Consider the following 21814-nt stretch of genomic DNA (forward strand, 5'->3'; position numbering starts at 1 on the left):
CAGGGTCTGTATCCCTACATGTATTCAGTTCCATTGCAATGTCCCCCATATATCAGAAGAGCTTTATATCATCAACCCCTCCTGTTAGGAAAGTAGAACAGACCCAAGAAAAAGTGAGATGCTTTGCTGCATGTTTGGAAAGCAGCAACAGACTTGTTGCTCTTACCCGAGGGTTCCTGCTGTAAATGAAATGATCTCATTTCTTCTACCATCCCTTCCATGAATGTAGTTTAACTTGCACTTACAATGATTCCTTGGCAGGAAATATGCTGGTACCAGTTCCACATGCACTGAGTACAGGGCCAGGCCAACTCTAAGGTTGCTAAAGACTATCACTTGTTCAGCTTAGTACCTGCTGGTCTCCTCTACAATTCTTTCCCCCAAATCTTTCCACCTCTGCTCTCCAGTCCCTACCACAGCATCTGTGGGATCTGATGTTTCAATCTCCTGTGGGAGACAAGCCATGTAGTTCCACAACACTATAATTATCAAATATAAGTATATATTCAATAAATACACATATACACATGTCTGAGTTGTGCAGCCAGATCCTTGTTCTGGCCCTATCCTGCCAACATCTGCACCATCCTCTACTACCTTCTATTCAGAGGAAGTACTTCACAACCCACCAGCAGAGAAAGCCTTTTCTGTATCCTTCTTGCAAGGTCACTTTGCACTATGGACAACAGGAAGGAAGGATGGCTGAGGCCTCCCTCCCTTTTACAGAATAAATCATTCAGAACAAAGTTTCCTGAACAGTGGAGTCAGAGCTGCCAACTCCGCTTCTCTTTGACCATGCTTTGCATGCTCCCATACTGCAAAAGCTTGCTCTGCTGAATCCATCACCTTAAAACATCTTATGGATCATAAAAAGTTTTGTGTAAATTATTATTCATGTACGCTTCTGTATAAGCCAACCCACATCTGAAATTTCATGATTTCAAAATTAACAAGTTGTTCATGAATAAGGTAAAACCTGCTGTTGGCCCCTCCCTTGGGACTCCCTGCCCCCTATGTAATTGTCCCAAGGCTCTTGCTAAAAGTTTCGCAGGCACTGACTTCTGACATTCCAATGTATTCTTCAGAAGGGATTGTATTGGGTTATTATTGGTTACTATGACTGGGCAGTTAGTCAAATGGCATTCATGTCAACCCTCCCCTTCCCACAGTAAATACATTATATTTTCCCCTTCAGTACATATGTAGCTGCATATTTCAGCCATTAAACCCATGAAGTCTTCACAAAATAACTGAATGAATCTTTGCCTGTAATCAACGTGTTGGATTACGTTGATCCCACATTATTCATGCCCTGTTAATTTTGCTTAAAATTACAGATAAAAGAAGAATTACATCTTCTTCATGACCACTCCATCTCTTCTACCCGCCACCTCTGAATGAACCCTCACTGTTTCGTGCTAAGAAAGCCTCAAACTCTGTGGCCATTGCTCCACTCATGTATTGACCTTCCTCCAAATATGCCCTGCCTTTCCAACAGTGAAAACACAAGCTAAGCTTCTACGCTTTGACATGTGATGACCAGGAATAGAATTGTGAGTGGGGAAATGAAAAGAGATAAACGGGTGGGAGAGTGGGGAAAGAAAGAGGTGGCACTTCTTGACAGTGCTGCCTAAGCAGAACTTCAGTTTTCCACAATGAAAAAAAGAATAGCAGAAGAGTAGCAAATGGGAATTAGGTCTGAACCCACCACCTGACCCTCCCACACTTCACATTTCCTGTACCATCCCCTCCCATGCTCTTCCCCATCACTCAGACATCAGACTCAATACTGGAAAGTTTCTCATAAACATGCCCGTTGCTGGAGCCATTGAAAGCCCTGGGGTTTTTGTTGTTAGGCACACAGGGGTTGGACTGGTTCCCTATACAGATGTCCTTCTGGAAACGAGCTGGCACAGCCCCGTGAAGGGCCGAGACCACCGGCTTGTTGGTGGTGACAATGGCTCGGAAGTCTGGCCTCACCTTGGGCCCTCCTGCCACCACAGGCTGCCTGAAGAAATAGGATTTGCTGCCATGGAGCAAGCACTGGTCATCACCAAAAGTGGGGATGAAAGGGTTTTGAGTGACCCGGTCAGGGTAGAGCGACTTGCTGAGCATGTAACCACCACCAATGCCAGGATTGTTGTGGTGATGGTGGCTGGTGGTGGGCACGGAGGACTTGTTGTTGACAAAGGTGGATTCACTTGCTGGCATCTCAAACATATGGGCATAGGGACTTCCCTCCAAAAACCGACCCTTGTCCTTCAGGCTTACACTACGGGGAGCCAGGCTTGCATCTTCCTTTTGCAGATCCACAAATGTGTCATACGAATGCTGCCGGCGGAGCTTGTTGCGATTCTTCTTCTGCACCTTGGAGGCGGAGTTGGAAGGGCTCTGAGGATACTTGGTGGTGGAAGTGCTGGTTGCCACTGGCACAGGAGCAGATGGCTGATCCAGCTCTTGGAGGGAGTTGTCCTCACTGATGTCATAGAGGTTGCCTGCCTTCTTGCAGGCTTCACACCGGATACATGGCTGGCGGGTGGAATTCTGTCCCACCACAGTTGGAGTATAGTTATGCAGCTTAGATGGGCAACTACGGCAATAATTTGCCCCTGGCCGTTCCTCCCAATCAAGATTGGTGAGGTTTTTCTCCCATGGTGCAGGTACCCCACTCACAACAGTGTGCTTGTGCTCATTGTTTGCTCCAAAGTCCCCCGACCCATGTTTGTGGTGGGTTCTATTAGTACACGTCCCTACACCCCCTATAGTGTCACGCTTGAAGTCATCTCCCCGCTCTTTATAGATATCTGTCAGATCCACATGTTCCCAGTGTGGTGAGTTCTCCTTTGCTCGGAACTGGTCCAAATAGAAATCCCTTAGCCCTTCCTTGTCCCTGAAATAGCGCTTGTGGTCAGGGGAACGGGGACGCCGACGATAGGCCAGTTCAATTTCATCAAACTCTCTCCGTGACTTAGCTGAGGCTGGGCGCTTCTTTAGACTATCCTTATACTGCTGTTTTCGCCTCTTTGCAGCATTACCTTCAATGTTGCCATAAGTCACTGTATGGGTGGATATGTCAGAAACATCTGAGCGAATCAAATCATCATGAGCCCCTCCACCACTGTATCGGTCACTCTTGAAAGATAACTTGCCATAGAGGTCACCTAGCTGGCCATGTTTGGCTGGGGGCAAGCCAATATCTAATGGCTTCTTACTAAGAGACCGAGGCTGTGCTGAGAAAGGTGGATTATCACAGTCATACAGTCCATCAATGGAGCTGGCACTACCTATGCTATGGGGGCGATGATGGTGGTGATAATGGTCTTGATAAACATTACTTTCCTTTAGCTGTAGATTGCCAAAGGTCCTTTCTACCTCACTAATGTAATCACTGAAAAGATTCTCTTCACAGGGGGGGTTGTTATAAGACTTGCAGTCAGAATGAGTGAAGCTGCGGCGGTGTTCAGAGATATCATAGACAGATGATTCACGGCGGATGAAATCCAGGGCACTTTGTGGTGAGCCATTGACACCTGAAAGGTTTGCCATGTTCTTTGCAGTACGAAGCAGGCGCAAAATGTTAGAATGTGTATTGTTCATGGTGGCTGTGGGGGAATTCATAGAAGAATGGCGGTCTTCAATAGCCACTCCATGGATGCAGCTGTAAATACCCTGCAATGAAACAAACAAGGAGAGGTCAGCGGATAAGTTACAGGGCTTTAAAGACTGAAGTAGAAGGAGTAAAAATAAATCATCCCCCTCCCCCTGCATTAAACAGAATTCTATAGAGAACATTATGGTATCATTAGAAAATATAACAGTCCTGCTGGAACTAAAGACTACTTACACGTGTTGTATGTTTTCCTCTTTGTCCCCTCTAGTTTTGCCCCTCTATTTCTCTTCTTCACTTTTTAATATATTATTTGATTTTTACCTTGCCCTTTCTCCAATGAGCTCAGGGTTGTCTACCTACATGGATGCACACACACACCAGCACCATCTTGTTCTTACAGCTCTCTGAAATAGGTTAGGTTGAGACATACCAACTGGCTCAAGTCATCCAGTGAGGGTCAAACCACTCAAGACACTGGGAATTTTATGAATAGAAGTCCTAGAATCGTTTCCTTAAAAATCACACATGGGGCGGGGAGGAGAAGTGTGTCACTGTGTGACAGGAACGATGAAATTATCCCAATGAGAGTTGAATTCCGAACCAACCAAAAGGAGCTGTATGCTGGGAGACAGGGTTAAGATCTGACAGCTAGAGTTTTACACAGATGGAAGTTGGGAGTAAGACAGGAATGTTTGGTGAAGCTTAGTTTTATCAGGAGAGTGGATTAAGGCAGCATAGGGATAACAGTTGGTTGCTATGGGTTGTCATTTTTTTCAGCAGGGGAAAAAAACACTACCTGATAATGGGATTTTCTTTTTCTTGGGCATTTACTGTTTAAACCCTGGCATCTTACATCTCCTTGTTCTCAGATAAGATTTACCCATTTGTGTGTTTCTGTTTAATAAATCTAGTCCTCAGATTCAGCAGGAGCTCAAAGGAGCATAACTCCTGAACCTTTCTGACGACTCCCCCTCCTTCTCCCCACTTGCCTTTGTAGACTGAATAGTAGGTGCAGCTGCATAACAAACCCTGGATTAGGAGAGCGGGCAGCCAGCCACCATAAGCTTTGCTATGCCCCCAGCAACCCTCATTAACCCCTGGAGAAGCCCGGGCCACTTTTTCTCTACTTCTTGTGTGATTTTGGGTGGTGGGTGGCTTGCTGGCCTTTTGACTCTGGGGAGGGGGGTGGCCCAAGAGAGTTCCAGGCTAGCAAGGTCTGCTTGGGCTGGCTGGATCTCTAGCCAGCCCAAGCAGGCATTGCTTGCCCAGGGCTCTCTTTCCTTGTGTCGGGTTGGTTTTGGCTGGTGGGGGAGTGGCATATGCTAATGAGTTAAGCTAATGAGCTCCACCACCTATTTTTTACAAAACAACCCCTGAATAAATCTCACTCTTTTTTTTTCTTTGAGAAGTAAGCTATTTTGTTGTGTCAGTTTGCCTCATCCCTCAGTTATCAATCCAGGGTAGGTTTATACCTGGGACTCAAGTTGATCTTCAGGACCTTTCTCAAATTGTTCTGGAGAATCTACTTAAATTCTTTGGTGTAGTTGGGAAGATGAGGGGGAAGACAGCATGACCTTGTCAGCTGTTGAAAGCTAAACAGAGTAAGTACTTTCATGGGAAGCTACCAAGGAAGGAATCTGAGTCTCCTATGTCCTAAGATTCTTTAACTACTACAACATATCAAGTCTTATGGAATAAGACAGGCTATAAATGTAAATGTAAATGTGGGCTAGATTAGGATATTTTCAGTCAGAAAATTACAAAGTGTCTTACTTTGGAAATGACAAACACAGAAGAAAAACAGGTTTCCTACCTGTAACTGAAGATCTTCGAATGGTCATCTGTGCATTCACACTCATGGGATGAAGCGCCAGCGCCAATCCCCGATTGGTAATACCAAGTCCAGGATTTTTTGCCACCCGACCCTGGCAAGCATGCGCGACAGCCCCATTGCGCATGCTCACCAGGTGGGCGTGAACATCCCGCCAGTTCCTTCCCACCGCCACTTATCTAGGATACCATGACCGGCAGCAGAGGGGAAGGAGGGCGGGTAGTGTGAATGCACAGATGACCACTCAAAGATCATCAGTTACAGGTAGGAAACCTGTTTATCACCTTTGTGGTCTCTGTGCTTCACATTCATGGGAGATTACCAAGCTAGGCTTACCTGGTAGTGGGAGCTGGCAGTTGTGCAGAAGTAGCAGCTTGAAAAACCAGGGTACCCAGCTGTGCTCTGCGGCGCTTCCAGACATCCAGGCCATAATGTCGCATGAAGACATGAGGAGATGCCCAGGTTGCAGCCAAACAGATGTCCACCAAAGAAGCACCCTTCAGGAATGCTGTAGATGTAGCCATAACTCTAGTGGAATGCGCACCGAGTGGCCCTGGCAAGGGATGCTTTGCCAACAGGTTGAAGAGTCTAATGGCCTCCGTGATCCACTTAGAAAGTCTCTGCGCAGAAATCCTGAAACCCAACCTAGGGGCCGCATAGGAGACAAATAGATTGGGATTTCTGAACGGCTTAGTGCGATGCACGAGAAACAACAATGCCCTCTTAACATCTAGGGCATGCAAACGTCTCCTGCAGAAGACGGAGAAGGATAAAATGTAGACAAAAACACCTCTAGATTAAGGTGGAAACTAGACACCACTTTAGGGAGGAACGAGATGTCCGGAGCCAAAGAAACTCCATCATCATGGAATGAGATATATGGAGCATCACACCGCAGAGCCACCAATTCAGCTGCCCTTCTGGCCGTAGTGATGGCCATTAAAAAGGCAGTCTTCCAGGCGAGAAGATGTAGTGGGCAGGTAGCCAAGGGTTCAAAGGGCCGCCTTGATAGCCTTTCCAGGACCAACTGCAGATCCCAAGCAGGAGGAGGACTCTTTGACGGCGGGTGAAGCTGCAGAAGACCTTTCAGAAAGCGCTTTGTATGAGGATGCGTGAAAACAGATACACCATCCACAGGATTGTGATGCACCGAGATTGCAGCTAGATGCACTCAAATCGAGGAGTGATTAAGCCCATTATCCACAAGAGTTAGTATGAACTCAAACACAAGCTCCAAGCTAGTATTACGGGCCCTGACGCCCTTGTCCCCCAGAAATGCAAGGAACTTAGACCACTTTCCCTCATAGGAGCGGCGAGTTGACAGCTTTCTACTGCGGAGAGCCAGTTTGGTGTAGTGGTGAAGTGTGCGGACTCTTATCTGGGAGAACCGGGTTTGATTCCCCACTCCTCCACTTGCACCTGCTAGCATGGCCTTGGGTCAGCCATAGCTCTGGCAGAGGTTGTCCTTGAAAGGGCAGCTGCTGTGAGAGCCCTCTCCAGCCCCACCCACCTCACAGGGTGTCTGTTGTGGGGGAGGAAGGGAAAGGAGATTGTGAGCCGCTCTGAGACTCTTCGGAGTGGAGGGCGGGATATAAATCCAATATCATCATGTTCAACATTACATGCTTCACTCTGTCTGAGAATTCCGGAAGCTGACCCTCCAAGCCATCAGTTTGAGGTGAGGGATGCCATGGTGAAACAGGCAGCCTCCATGAGCCAATAGGAGGTCCGGCTCTGAAGGAAACTTGTGGTGACACCCTCCCGCCATGGTCAGGAGGATAGGGAACCAGTTCTGTCTCGGCCACCACAGAGTAATCAAGGTGCACTCCGGATGCTCTTGGGCCAGTTTGTGAATCACTCTGGTGAGAAGAGGCATGGGCGGGAACAGGTAGAGGAATTTGTTTGCCCCCGAGAGTAGAAGGCCATCGCCCACGGACCCTGGGTCCATTCCCCCTCTGGAACAGAATAGCTCGCACTTCTGATTGCTTGCCATGGCAAACACATCTATCCTGGGATGACCCCAGTCCAGGAAAAGAGGTTCCAGATAAATCCAATTAATCTCCCATTCATGATGGGAAACCTCCCCCCTGCTCAGGGAGTCCGCTTGCACATTGAGCTGCCCTGGCAGGTGGGTGGCCACAATGAAGGTCTGGGCAGCTATGCAAGCTTCCCAAAGCTGTATCACCAGTACATATAGCTTCCTGGACACAGCCCCCCCTTGATGATTTATATAGCTTACAGCTGTCCTGTTGTCGGACATCACTGCCACAGTCTGACTGCTGATCAGGGGTAGGAACAATCTTAGGGCTAAGTGAACTGCCATGAGCTCCAAGAAACTGATGTGCCATGGGGGACATGGGCCGCCTATGCAGAGATCGTCTAAGTGCGCCCCCTACCCCCACAGCGAGGCATCCATAGTCACCTTTGGGATTTGAAGAACTTTGGACGAGAGATCCCTCACAGGGTTGTACATCCTGATAATCCAAAGCTGGAGAATTCGCATCCACAATCTTGCAAACCTCAAGACATTGGTGGTAGTTACCATGAGGCCCAAGAGACGTTGGATCTGCAGAACGGAGGTGCATCTCACTGTTTGCAGAAGCTGAATCAGGGATATGATATCCAGTGCCTGCAACTCTGGTAGGAACGCCAAATGCCAAGCAGTGTCCAGAACCGCACCTATAAACTGAACTCGTCTCACTGGAACCAGGTGAGACTTCTTCTCATTCACCAGAAGCCCTAGCTTGCCCAGGAGGTCGAGAATCACTTGCAGATGCACCCGTAGAGATGCTTCGGACACTGCAACCACCAACCAATCGTCTATATAAGGAAAAAGGATGATACCCTGGAGATGAAGGTAAGCTACCACGACCACCATGGTCTTAGTGAAAACCCTGGGGGCAGTGGAGAGTCCAAAGGGGAGCACTCTGTATTGGAAATGGTTCACTCCAATTGCAAAATGAAGAAACTGCCTGTGACTGGGGAGGATGCTGATGTGGAAATAGGCATCCTTCCGGTCCAGGGTGGCCATCCAATCTCCTTTGTTGATGAGTGAAAGAATGCTCTGTAGAGTCAGCATTCTGAACTTTTGATAAGCGATGAATTCGTTCAGTCCCTTCAGATCCATAATTGGACGAAGTCCTCCGTCCCGCTTGGGACCGTGAAGTATCTGGAATAAAAACCCTGACCCCTGTGACAGTTGGGGACGGGTTCTATTGATTGCTTGCTGAGAAGATTTTGAACTTCCTCCAGTAAAACAGCTGTTGGATATGTGATCACCAATCTGGGATGAGAAGGGGGCTGAACAAATTCTATCGCATAACCCTCCTCTATGATGGACAAGACCCACTTGTAATCCACCGCCATGCTTGCAAAAATCTGTGGAGACGGGTGGGCCCAGAGGAGCGGGGGTGGAGAAGGGGGAATGCCAAAGTCAAAGTCCCTGCTTGGGATTCCTGGTATTCTTAGACTTTCCCATTTGAGAGGAGAAGGAAGAAAACTTGGCTTTGCCTCCTGCGGTGAAAGAGCTCTTGGCATCATGCTGTCCCGCATGCGGCTTCCAAGATCTCTCAGGGGATTTGGTCTGATAGGACTTCTTAGGCCATTGTCTGGACCAGGGACGAGGCTTGCTAGAACGTGAGGAAGAAGCAGGTATCCCCAGGTTATGTGACATCTTAATGCTCTTGTCAGTAGGACTGAGTCAGTAGTGGAACTGAAGAGACCTTCTCCTTCAAAGGGGAGATCCTCAACCCAGGATCTAGTGTCTACCTGGAGGACGGTGGCACGAAGCCAGGAGTGACGATGCAGGGTGATGGCGGAGGTAAGTGTTTTAGCTGCAGTGTCCACCATGTGCTTAAAGGCCTGAAGCTGTTGTTTTGCTAATAGCATCACCTCCCTCTGAGCCTTCTTGGCCAGAATACGTTTATCCTCAGGCAGAGCAGCCACAAGAGGTGAAAGCTGCTCCCACAGGGAATATTGATATCTCGCCATACAAACAGAGTAGTTGGAGATCTTTATTCCATGCGTACCCGCAGAATAGAATTGCCTGCCGAACGAATCAATTATCTTCCCTTCCTTATCTGGAGGTGAGGAGTGGGTCTTCTCAGCCTTGGAAGAGGACGATACCACCACAGAGTTGGGACGAGGATGGTTAAAAAGAAATTCTGCACCCTGTTCCTGGACTCTATACATGTGGTCCATACGTTTGGAGGAAACTGGAGTTGAAGCGGGCTTGGACCAAGGGTCTTTAATGGCCTGCAGGATCACCTTCATGATGGGAAGGGCTACAGCTGTTGACGTATCTTTCTGCATAATATCAAAAACCGTATCATCGATGACCAGTTGAGGTTGGACCACCGGCAGAGACAAAGAGCTCACCATCCTTTTAATCAACTCCCCATATGATTTTAAATCTTCAGAAGGAGAGATTGGGAGATCTTCAGCTATCCTGAATTCCGGTGAGGACCCTTCCTGCTGTTGACCTGAGTTGTCCTCCGCCTCATTATCCGAGGTCGACGGAGAGGATGGGGCACTGTCTTCAGATAGTAAGTCTGGTGTGTCTACCATAATCCTAGTAGAGGGAGTCCGCTCGAGGTCATGGATGCTGGGAAGTGTCTGCTTCCTGACTAACTTCAGTGTCGATGTCGGCATCAATGAGTCCCTTCAACCACGTGGAGAGTGCGCCGAGACTCTGGAGTGATGTGAAGCTTCAGAACGCTGATCTCAGTCTGGGTTCTGAGGGGGGGTACCATGGGTACTGAGCATGAAATGCATAGCCCCCAAATGGATATGCCCACAGGCGTGGGTCCCAGCTGGGCAAAGGATGTGGCCGCCAAAAGGGGTCTGGAGTCTCACCAAACCGATCAGGCTGAGGTATCAATGGCAATTTTGGTATCAAGCAGTCCTCCGGCTGGGAAACTTTGAGGTCCGACACCAAACAAGGATCGCCGCCTTCCTTTGAGTATACTGACCTCTGTGTCAGGTATAAATAAAAATTTATTATTATTATTATTATTATTATTATTATTATTATTATTATTATTATTATTATTATTATTATTATCAATCTCCAGATCAGAGCCAGACAGAGAGGAGTTCGGAGCATCCGTCGGACCCGAGGAGCTTTTCGGTCAAATCGGTGAGGCAAGGATCTTTTTTGGAGGCTCTCCCAAAACTATCGCCAGGTCCTTTGGTGGCGGAGAAGGGGTCTGCCAATCTTAGTGCCACTTCTCCTTCCTATGCTTCTTGGACTCAGTGGAGCGAGAGTCCCGATCCCCTTTGGCCTTCTTGGCTGGAGTTGAGGGTTCAAACTGGGATACCGAGCTCGCACGCTTGTGGGGGCGGTCGGCTCCCTGGCGCGGCTGAGTCGGTTGGCTCGACAGCAAGACTGGAACCGATGCCAATGCTGGAGTGGCCATCAAAGAGCTGGTCGATGCCTATGTTGACATCTGCGGTGCGAGGGCCAATTTCAACAGTGCCGCCGATAGTCTTGCGGCTTGCTTTTTTCTGGTCTCCTTAGAAAATGTTGAGCAACTATGGCAGGATTCCACTCGGTGACCTTCCCCAAGACACAACAAGCAGAGGGAATGTCTGTCGGGAGGAGGGATCTTGCTCCTGCACTTAAGACACCACTTGAAAACCCCCAACGCTTTTCCATAGATGCGATGGCGGGAGGAGGGGGGGAAGAAAACCCCCCGAAGGGTATCAACAATAAACAGTCTCTTCTTCTTCTTTTCCCTTTTTTTTATAGAACAAGAACACTAACAAGGAGAAACCTGGAGTAGGAAAAGGTAACTGAAGTCTATCCGACACGGCGGTAAAGAAAGAACTGGCGAGATGTTTGTGCCCACTGGGTGAGCATGCGGAGTGGGGCTGTCATGCATGCTCGCCGAGGTCGGGCGGTGAAAAATCCTGGACTTTGGTATTACCGATTGGGGATCGGCGCTGGTGCTTCATCCCATGAGTGTAAAGCACAGAGACCACGAAGAAGATACAGTGTTGCTCCAATAGTGAGGAGAGATTGGAGGTGTGCAAAAAAACCTGGATTTTGAGTTATTCAGGGGCAAGATATTTGGGAAGGCCAAATATCCCTGAATACCAGATTTGGCTATTCCTGAATATACAGGAGGTATTTGGCCATTCCTGAATATACGGCCACATTATACCCTATGGGCCACTGAAGTCAAAGGCAAAATAGGGTATAAAGAATTGCGCCCAGCGGGGGGAGGGGGTTTGAGGTAGAGGCTCCAAATTTGCAGGAGTCTCTCCTTCACAGAATCCCTCAGTTTCAAAAAGATTGAACCGGGGGGGCCAATTCTAGGGGCACCCAAAATTGGCCCTTTTCCCCTATGGTCGGAAAGAAGCAGTCAGCCACTTTTCCCATAGCAATTACAGTGGGAAAGGTGACTGTGTGGGGCAGGGGGTTTGAGGGAGAGGCACCAAATTTGCAGGGCTGCTTCCGGTGCCTCTCCCCCACAGAACCCCAAAGTTCCATAAAGACTGGAACTGGGGGTCCAATTTCTAGGAGCACTCAAAAATGGTCTTTCCCCCTATGACCGGGGGGGGGGGGGGGACCCTATAACTTTTCCCACCGTAATCACTGTGGGAAAAATGACTCTGGGGAGGAAGGGGTTTGAGGGAGAGGCACCAAATTTGTAGGGCAGCTTCTGGTGCATCTCTCCCACAGAACCCCAAAATTCCACAAAGACTGGAACTGGGGGTACAATTTCTATGGGCACCAAAAGATAGCCATTTCCCCCTATGGTGGGGAAAAAATAACCTGTCACTTTCCACTGTAATCACTGTGGGAAAAATGACTCTGGGGGGTTTGAGGGATAGGCACCAACAGAACACAACACAGGAAGAGGGAATTTCACCCCTTGCCTCCTCAACCTCCTTCCTTTACATAATAAATAAGACTTTGTTGGGCCAGGCCATTTGTGTCATAAAATGTAATGCCAGGAAGCAGAGTTATAAATGATACAAATCACAGATGCACAATTAAATATTTTTTAAAAACTTAAAATAAAACATGCTTAAAACATTAGCGGTCATTGGTCTTAAAGGTGCTTCCTCTGTATCTCTCCTGTGTGATCCAGGAAACCAGACAGGAAACCAGGAGGAGGAGCCTCAGCCAATAGAAGAAACAGAGGTTTGGCTTAGTAGCTCTGCTGTGTGTGAGTGAGAGAGCCTGTCAAAGCAAAATCTTCCTCCCCACTCCTCCCCAAGGGAGGAGCCTCAGACTTTGAGGCTTTGCTCTGTAGCTTAATTGAGAAAGTCTGGCAAAGCAAGCTGTGATGCAGAAGGAAGCACAAGAGAGGGAGAAGGAAGCAGTCAGTTGCTCGGGAGCCGATTCAGCCCCTGGGCCACATGTTTGACACACCTGCTTTAATCCATTTTTCTTTCACTGTCTATACAGAATGGATCCTGGGGCAAAATCTTAGCCAGTACCTGAATCACATCCTGGATCACAAAAGTGAACTCTGCAATTAAGGCACTACAAGAGCCATCTCTAAGTACCTGGACTGAGCCTTAGGCCTAAGTTTGCCTGATAGTTCATTGAAATTCCTTGGAAAGCGATTCAATCCAATGTGAAGTTTGGGAGAATGGGAGCCCTGTTTTCATTGTGAAATGCTATCTAGGTTTTCTTAGTACTTCCTACTACGAACCTGTAATATGTTCCATTATTTTTCCCAAGATTCTGACATACACACAAACATGCATTGAATAACATTTTAAAGTTTTCAAAAGATAATTTACAACCCAACTTTGCCTCACTTTTTTCAGTTATCTGAATCTGATTTTTCTCTTCCCAGAATCCAGCATTTAAAGGCATCCTAAACATAGGTTATGATTTAAAAATGAATAAAAAGGTAGTCCCCTGTGCAAGCATCAGTCATTTTCGACTCTGGGGTGATGTCACATCACGACATTTTCATGGCAGACTTTTTATGGTGTGGTTTGCCATTGCCTTCCCCAGTCATCTACACTCCCCCCCCCCCCCAGCAAGCTGGGTACTCATTTCACCGACCTCGGAAGGATGGAAGGCTGAGTCAACCTTGAGCCGGCTACCTGAGCCCAGCTTGCGCCGGGATCAAACTCAGGTCGTGAGCAGAGAGCTCAGACTGCAGTACTGCAGCTTTACCACTCTATGCCATGGGGCTCCTTTCATAATGAATAGACTAACCTATATTGAACAAAACAACATAAAACACAAACACACACATATCCTTGTAATTAAAAAAAATGAAAACTTTCTCTATCCCCAAGCCATCTTTGATCACACTAGTGAATTTATCTTGTAAAAGCAGAACTAGACCTGCCACTAGGCAAACTAGGGGATTGCCAAGGGCAATGGCATTATGGGGGCATCAAATTGGGCACCTCCATGTGACTCAGTGACGTTATCAATGCAGGGGGGGGGGGGATGCCAGAAGTTAGCCTTGCCTAGGTTGCCAGACAGTCTACAACCAGACCTGTGTAAAAGATTGCTTTCCGATGAGCCGCTACATTTTGAAAGCAGTATCACAGAATGTGCTAAAATTAGCTGTGATCCAGCAATGCAGCCTTCTCCCACTGCTGGCTAGGCCACACAAATGACCCCTCTCACTTATTTACCACAGTTGACAACAGAAGCCCATTGTATAAGTGGACCTCCAGATCAAAGACAATTTAGTAATAAACTAAATTCTTTTAAATTTCCTGTATTATATTAGGATGCAGAAGTATGATATGCAAGACAGAAAAAGAGCCAGATTCAGAAATGTTGAGATGATGAAAGAGAAAGAAAGAGCAACTGGGGATTCAACCATATTTATAACTAAAGGAAAAAAGAATTCACAAAAATTACTTGCCAGGGAAAAGCTTTAGGCACAAATGCCCTTTTTATCCTTTCAGGAACACTGAAAACACTCACATAAAAGTCACGAGTTTTACAGCGCTCTCCACAAAGCTTCATTTTGAAGTAAAAAATTGCACAGTTTCTTTTTGAACTTTTTAGTTATATGGCCAGAGATGGAAAAAAACTTATTCACACTTTTAAAAATATTTTTGCTTTCTCCCATACTTTCACAAAGGCCTATATTTCTTGGTAGATGCTCTCTCACATCCATACACCTCTCCATTCCAAGTGAGGTCAGAAATGATAAAATTTGGCAAATGATGACAGCCTGTTTGATGCTTGGAAGCATAATGGACAACACTGCTAGATAACAGCCAGTATTGGCTTGGATGAAAGAAATAGTCATGACAATGAGGTAAGAATTTCCCCCATTCTTACTTCCCTTTAACTGTAAGTACTCACCCTGCTGATAGAGAAGACAACACCAGGCTTGCCGGAGCAGACACCCATGAAGCAGTGGCGGAACTGCCAGTAAAAGAGATGTTCACAGATGAAGGTGATGAGGCTGAGGGCCATGGCTGCTCCCAACATATAGAAGACACCTGCCATGTTATCAATATCCAGCTGACTGCTCATTACCTCATTCTTTTCATTATGACAAATGCCAGTAAGCCAGAGAGCTTCCAGCTCCTCCATCTCTCCTATAGAAATAAGTGGAAAGCAATACCAGTAATGTTAGTCAGAATAAAATGTAGTGATCTGAACAAAAGAAGAGTGACTTACACAATTTATTGTAAAAAACTTCCTTTTTCCCATTGAGCCAACAATAAATTCTGGAATGGATTGGTGCAAAGTACATAAGAACATAAGAGAAGCCATGTTGGATCAGGCCAATGGCCCATCCAGTCCAACACTCCATGTCACACAATGGCCCAAAAAACAAAACAAAAGCTGGTGCCATCAGGAGGTCCATCAGTGGGGCCAAGACACTAGAAGCCCTCCCATTGTTGCTCCCCAAGCACCAAGAATACAGAGCATCACTGCCCCAGACAGAGAGTTCCAGCAATATGTTGTGGCTAATAGCCACTGATGGACCTCTACTCCATATGTTAATCCAATCCCCTCTTGAAGCTGTCTATGCTTGTAGCCGCTGCCACCTCCTGTGGCAGTGAATTCTATGAGTTAATCACACCTTGGGTGAAGAAATACTTCTTTTTATCCATTCTAACCAGGCTGCTCAGCAATTTCGTTGAGTGTCCATGAATTCTTGTATTATGAGAAAGGGAGAAAAGTACTTCTTTCTCTACTTTCTCCATCACATGCATAATCTTGTAAACCTCAATTATGTCACCCCTCAGTCAATGTTTCTCCAAGCTAAAGAGCCTCAAGCATTTTAACCTTTTTCATAGGGAAACTGTTCCAAACCTTTAATCATTCTAGTTGCCCATTTCTGCACTTTTTCCAGCGCTATAATATCTTTTTTGAGGTGTGGTGACCAGAATTGTACATAGTACTCCAAATGAGGCCGCACCATCGATTTATACAGGGGCATTATGACACTGGCTGATTTGTTTTCAATTCCCTTCCTAATAATTCCCAGCATAACGTTGGTCTTTTTTATTGCAGTGGCACACTGTCTCGACATTTTCAGTGAGTTATCTACCATGAGCCCAAGATCTCTCTTGGTCAATCTCTGCCAGTTCACCCCATCAACTTGTATTTGTAGTTAGGATTTTTGGTCCCAATGTGCATTACTTTGGACTTGGCCACATTGAGCCTCATTTGCCACGCTGACGCCCACTCACCCAGCCTCAACAGATCCCTTTGTTTGGAGTGCTTCATAATCCTCTCTGGTTCTCACCACCCTGAACAATTTAGTGTCATCCTCAAACTTTGCCACTTCACTGCTTACTCACAACTCCAAATCATTAATGAACAAGTTAAAAAGCATCAGACCCAATACTGAGCCCTGAGGTACCCCACTGCTTACCACCCTCCACTGCGAAAATTGCCCATTTATATTCACTCTGTTTCCTATTAACTAGCCAGTTTTTGATCCACAAGAGGACTTGTCCTTTTACCCCATGACTCCCGAGCTTACTAAGGAACCTTTGATGAGGAACTTTATCAAAAGCTTTCCTGTTATCCTCAGCACAGTGCCCTGTTCCCTCTCAACCCTCATGCTCCCTGGTACCATCAAGTTGCAGAAAACTTATTGTGACCCCAAGTGATTTTCAAGGCAAAAGACAAGCAGAGGTGCTTTGATATTGCCTGCCTCTGCACAGCAACCCTAGATTTCCTTGGTAGTCTCCCTTCCAAGTATTAACCAGAGCTAATTTTGCTTAGCTTCTGAGATTGTGACGAGATTAGGGTAGCCTTGGCCATCCAGGTCAGGGCAGAAGAAAAGTTATTTATTTCGTTTATTTATACCCTGCTTTTCTCCCTAGTAGGGATCAAAGTGGCTTACATCATTCTTCTCTCCTCCATTTTATCCTCACAACTCTGCAAAGTAGATTATAGGCTGAGAGCGTTTGACTTGCCCCAGATTATCCAGCAAGCTACCACAGTAGACTGGTGATTCAACCTGGGGTCTTCCAGATCCTAATCCAACACTCTCAGCATACCACTCTGTCTGTCAATGAGTTAGTATGTAGTTAATCAAGGACAGAAAAAAATACCGGACTGGATTGCAGAATGGAGTTGTTACAATACAATCTTGTAACTCAAATGAAACCAATGTATTAGCATTCATCCATTGTTCTGTTTTGCATTTCCAATTTTTCACTAAGTGAAAGCATACAGAGTTGCTGTTGGTTTCAGATTCTTTAGGTTGTATAAAATCTAAAATTGTTATTTACATATGCCATTTAATGTGGAAACAATGTTGTAATCACCAATCTGATACGGAACTAATAAGTAATACAAGTGATGCCACAGAAAGTGACAACAAAACTGAGGTGCCCAATTAATCTCTGTGGACAGGAGTTAAATTCTGCTGAAATAAGTGGATAACCGTGTTCATAGCATGTCATGCACAATTATTTCAGTGTGCTCAAATTAGTGTGTCAGTTTTCAACACCAGGTTTTCTTTCTGCTTAAACAATTCAGAGGAAGTGTATCCTATATTTTCTTTAAATCTTTACAGGTTATTTATTATTCCAATAAAATAATTTCCACATAAAGCTTTGAATTTGTTTGAATATAACATTTAACATAAGACTTAAACCACACCTTATTTTCCGCACCCCCAATCTAATATTTCAGCCAGGGCAAATTAGACATTAAGGCTAGTAGGATGATGGTCCCAATGGGCCAATGGCCTGCTTCCCTCCAACCTGGGAGTCACCCCATTCTCTAGGGTTACCTGGGCCCAAATAGAGAGGCAGGTGCAAGTCTCAACCACTGCAAGCTAGAGGCAGAGTAGAGGAGGTGCCCAGCCCAGGACAGTGAAGGATGTGTGCAGCCTGTCCTTTACTGCACTCAGGGATACCCCATAAATCTGGGTGTCATTCTGGCTTCTTAGCTGTGGGTTTAAATGGATTTTAAATGGACTTATGGCACTTCAGACCTATGACATGTCTGCTTTTTATCACCCTCCACTGCTGTTACAGCCCAGTTAACTATACTAAACAAACAAACACAGACCCCAATTTGTGATTCTTTTAATCTGCTAAAAATATTCCCATGACTCTACATACCAACTCACTGCCCACTTTCTCTATATTTAAAGATGCCTTGCCATTCCATTTTGTCTGATGAAGTCTGCTGAAGAGCATACAAAAGCTTACGTTCTGAATAAAACTTAGTTGGTCTTAAAGGTGCACTTGTCTACTGCTTTGTTCTATTGCTTCAGGCCAACACAACTGCCCACTTGGACCCAGCTCAGATATTTGTTGCTATTAGCACACAAAACTTACACGCTATCTTTTAAAAAATGTTTACAAAATATAAGTAAAAATAATCTGGCTAAATTGTATGATATAATTTTTCCAAAATTGAATGGAGTCATTAAAGTAAAGCACGTAAAGGAGCTGCATCAGAAAGAGGAACGTGGCTCAGTGGGAGAGCAACAGCTTTGCACACAGGAGGTTCCAGGTTTGATCCCTAGCATCTCCAATTAAAGGATCTAGAATATTAAGAAAGAATTCCCTCAGCAGGTGACCAAGCAGAGTTGCTGCCAGTCAGAGTACACACTATTGCGCTATAAAGACCAATGATTGAAGATTATATCAGGCAGCTTCACATGTGTATCAAAGCCAAACAAAACGAAAGCGGTAGACACATTTGTCAGGGGTGTCGAACTCATTTGTTATGATGGACAGATATAACAATATTGGGACTTTATGGGGCCGGGCCATTTGTGTCATAAAATGTAATGCCAGGTAGTGAAGATATAAACTTTACAAAGGATACAGATAAACACAATTAAAGGGGGTTTTTTAACTTAAAATACAAACGTGCTTAAAACTCTAGTGATATTTTGTTTAAAATGGAAAGGTAGGGGAATAGTGGGATCTGGCATTGCAATTTTAAAAATAAAACCTCAAAAAAAAAGCACAAGGATGGATCACAGCAGAAACTATGACCGTTTTCACACACAGCTTACCACGCGGTCACGTTCCTGTTCTCTCTGCAACGTCTGTCGGATTTCCCATTATCTGCGCTGGAGTTACAGGAAGTGCCGTGGCTTTTGCACAGCAAACTTAAACTGGGTTTTAGCGGTTTACGTTTGCTATGCAAAAGCTGCAGCACTTCCTGTAACTTTGGCGCAGATAATGGGAAATCCGACGGATGCTGCAGAGAGAACAGGAATGTGACCCCGTGGTAAGCTGTGTGCGAAAATGGTCTAAAATATAAAATGCTCTGAGCCTAGGAAATGGCTGAGCACTGCAAGCTTCTCCCCCATCCCCCTGGTCTACTCAAATTGGCAATAGCTCTTCATTGCAATACCCGCTTTGGCTGTGGGTTCCCAGGTTAAAGTGCTCACTAGGCACCAGTTCTCAGCTCCATTCAGCAGAGACAATCAGGCTCAAAGCATTAACCCTTTATTTTCAAGGAGACAACTCCAGAAAACAACAGCTTCAACTGGCCATTCAATGCTGGAAAGTGAAACTACCTGAGCTCCCTCCATTAAAATACATTGCAGCACAAAGTTGCAAGGAAAACGCTGAATGGAGTTTCCATTAAGGTCTCTGGGGTCAAATAAACTACTCAATCTATCTGGATGCAGAAAACTTAATAGACAATCCATTCCACATTTTCTTTGCAGCTTTGCAAGCCTGAAAGAGCTTCCTGCTGAAGTAGGCAAAGACAAGGCAGAAGGAGCTGGGAACTTCAGCAGCCTCAAAACTTCAAGGGGTGAGGACAGGAGGGGGAGGAGGGGGGGAGAAAAGACTGCAGACCTGATTAAAGCCATGGGTAAGCCAGTTGAAGCCTGTGGGCAGTAAGTTTGACACCCCTGGTTTATACATATGGGATATTTGAACACAAAACATGGGAATGGTCTAATTTTTACAACAAAAAGTGAACATTTCCTTCTCCCATGCCTTACTATTCCATGTTCCTAACTCCCCCCCCCCCAAAAAAAAATCTCATTCACTTCTGGTACGTAAGTCAGAGCAGGAGAACATCCAGTCAGTTGTTGTTGTTATTATTATTATTATTATTATTATTATTATTATTATTATTATTATTATTATTATTATTATAGGACAGTAAGGGGCAGAGGGGAAAGGATTCAGCCCTCCTCCCTTGCACGACACTTTAGTTGTAAAAATTAGATCTCACCCCCTGCTCCAATCACACATTTGCAATATTTCCATTCCATTTATTAGCTTCTATGACCAAAGGTGTTAAGCTCAATCAGGATGCAACAATCATCAAACATTTGCAAAATATATAAATGGGGTAGATGTGAAATATGGTTGCCCTTATACCAGCTGAACTAGATTGGACCTTGGTATTCAATCAGCAGTTACCAGTGCAAGCTTATTTTGCAAGCCTTTGTAATTTGTGACCCTCCAAGCCAAACAGAGGCAACTTACTGGGGGGGGGGGGGTGCCAAATACTTGACAAGTCCCCTATTTTTTCAGTTCTAGGCAGGCAGCCAAAACACAAAGTTTATCAAGCCCCTGATGGGTTGCCATACATGAGTGATGAGTTATGTTCAGCCTGCTGGGTAATAACCTATGCAGGCCTCACTTAGGGTGTTTTCGCACTCACCTTCAGCCGGCGCCGCGACCCTCTTGACGACGGAGGATCTGTGCTGATTTCCCACACGAAGCGCTGGAGCAACCAGAAGAGCCGCCAATTTCCGGCGCGAAGCCCGCTCAAACGCAAATCGCCAGGAAGCAGGAAAACGCTTGAGCGGGCTTCGCGCCGGAAATTGGCGGCTCTTCTGGTTGCTCCAGCGCTTCGTGTGGGAAATCAGCACAGATCCTCCGTCGTCAAGAGGGTCGCGGCGCCGGCTGAAGGTGAGTGCGAAAACACCCTTAGTGTTTAACAGCACCAGCTCTTTTCACATGATTTGGATATTTTTGTACAACAAATATTTTCTGAGCCTTGCTATTACTAGTACTCAATTTTACATGCTTTCCAGGATTTTCAATGTCTTAGTCAACATCTCATAAAACTGAACTCTCTCTCTCTCTCTCTCTCGGCTTGGCTTCGCGAACGAAGATTTAAGAAGGGTGCAATAGTCCACATTTGCTGCAGGCTCGCTGGTGGCTGACAAGACCAATGTGGGACAGGCAGGTCCGGCCACAGCGGCTGCAGGGAACTTCCTAAGTATTGCCCTGCAAACCTCTCTCCTTAAACTCTTGCCAGTAACTCATATGGCATAGAAAAACTATGAATGCTTCTGCTTTCTAGGGAAAAACAATCTGCTATGTTTGGAGGAATACCTTGCAGATTGGTACTCTGAGAGAATTTCAGTTTCTACATTCCCTACACAAATTCTAATTTGAAGATATATAGATGGGTTCTAAACTGCCTGAGATGAAGACTGAAAGGCTTCTTGGAGCTGTGTACTCAGTTTGTGGCAATGGTGAAAAAAGGCAAAATCTATGCCGGGGATTATTAGGGACTGAGAATAGAACAGCCAATATTGTATTGCTGTAGTATAGAACAGTGGTGCACCTGCATTTGAATTAGGGTTACCAGGTCTGACTCAAGAAATATCTGGGGACTTTGGGGATGGAGCCAGGAGCAAGGGTGTGACAAGCATGACTGAACTCTGAAGGGATTTCTGGACATCACATTTAAAGGAACCGTTCATCTTTTAAATGCCTTCCCACTATTTGGAAATAATGAAGGATATGGGCACCTTCTTTTGGGGCTCATAGAATTGAACCACTTGGTCCAATCCTTTTGAAACTTTGTGGGTGTTTTGAGGAGATGCAATGGACATTATGCTGAAAATTTGGTGCCTGTAATTCAAAAAACAGCCGCCTTAGAACCCCAGATACCCACAGATCAATTCTCCATTATACTCTATGGGAATCTATCTCCACAGGGCATAATGGAGTGCCCAGCA

General features: G+C 45.7%; 1 protein-coding gene across 1 annotated transcript in view; it reads right to left on the reverse strand.

The window, feature by feature from the left end:
* Positions 1 to 1398: 1398 nt before the first annotated feature.
* Positions 1399 to 21814, reverse strand: part of GRIN2B (glutamate ionotropic receptor NMDA type subunit 2B) — a 502950-nt gene continuing 482534 nt past the window's right edge. Inside the window, exons 12-13 of the mRNA XM_060245306.1 lie at positions 14743 to 14981; positions 1399 to 3669 (exon numbers count right to left, since the gene is read on the reverse strand). Coding sequence (XP_060101289.1) covers positions 1771 to 3669; positions 14743 to 14981 — 2138 coding nt within the window. The 3' untranslated portion in view covers positions 1399 to 1770. The remainder of the gene's footprint in view (positions 3670 to 14742; positions 14982 to 21814) is intronic.

This window comes from Heteronotia binoei, chromosome 8 (genome assembly GCF_032191835.1).
Source record: "Heteronotia binoei isolate CCM8104 ecotype False Entrance Well chromosome 8, APGP_CSIRO_Hbin_v1, whole genome shotgun sequence".
Classification (NCBI taxonomy): Eukaryota; Metazoa; Chordata; class Lepidosauria; order Squamata; family Gekkonidae; genus Heteronotia; species Heteronotia binoei.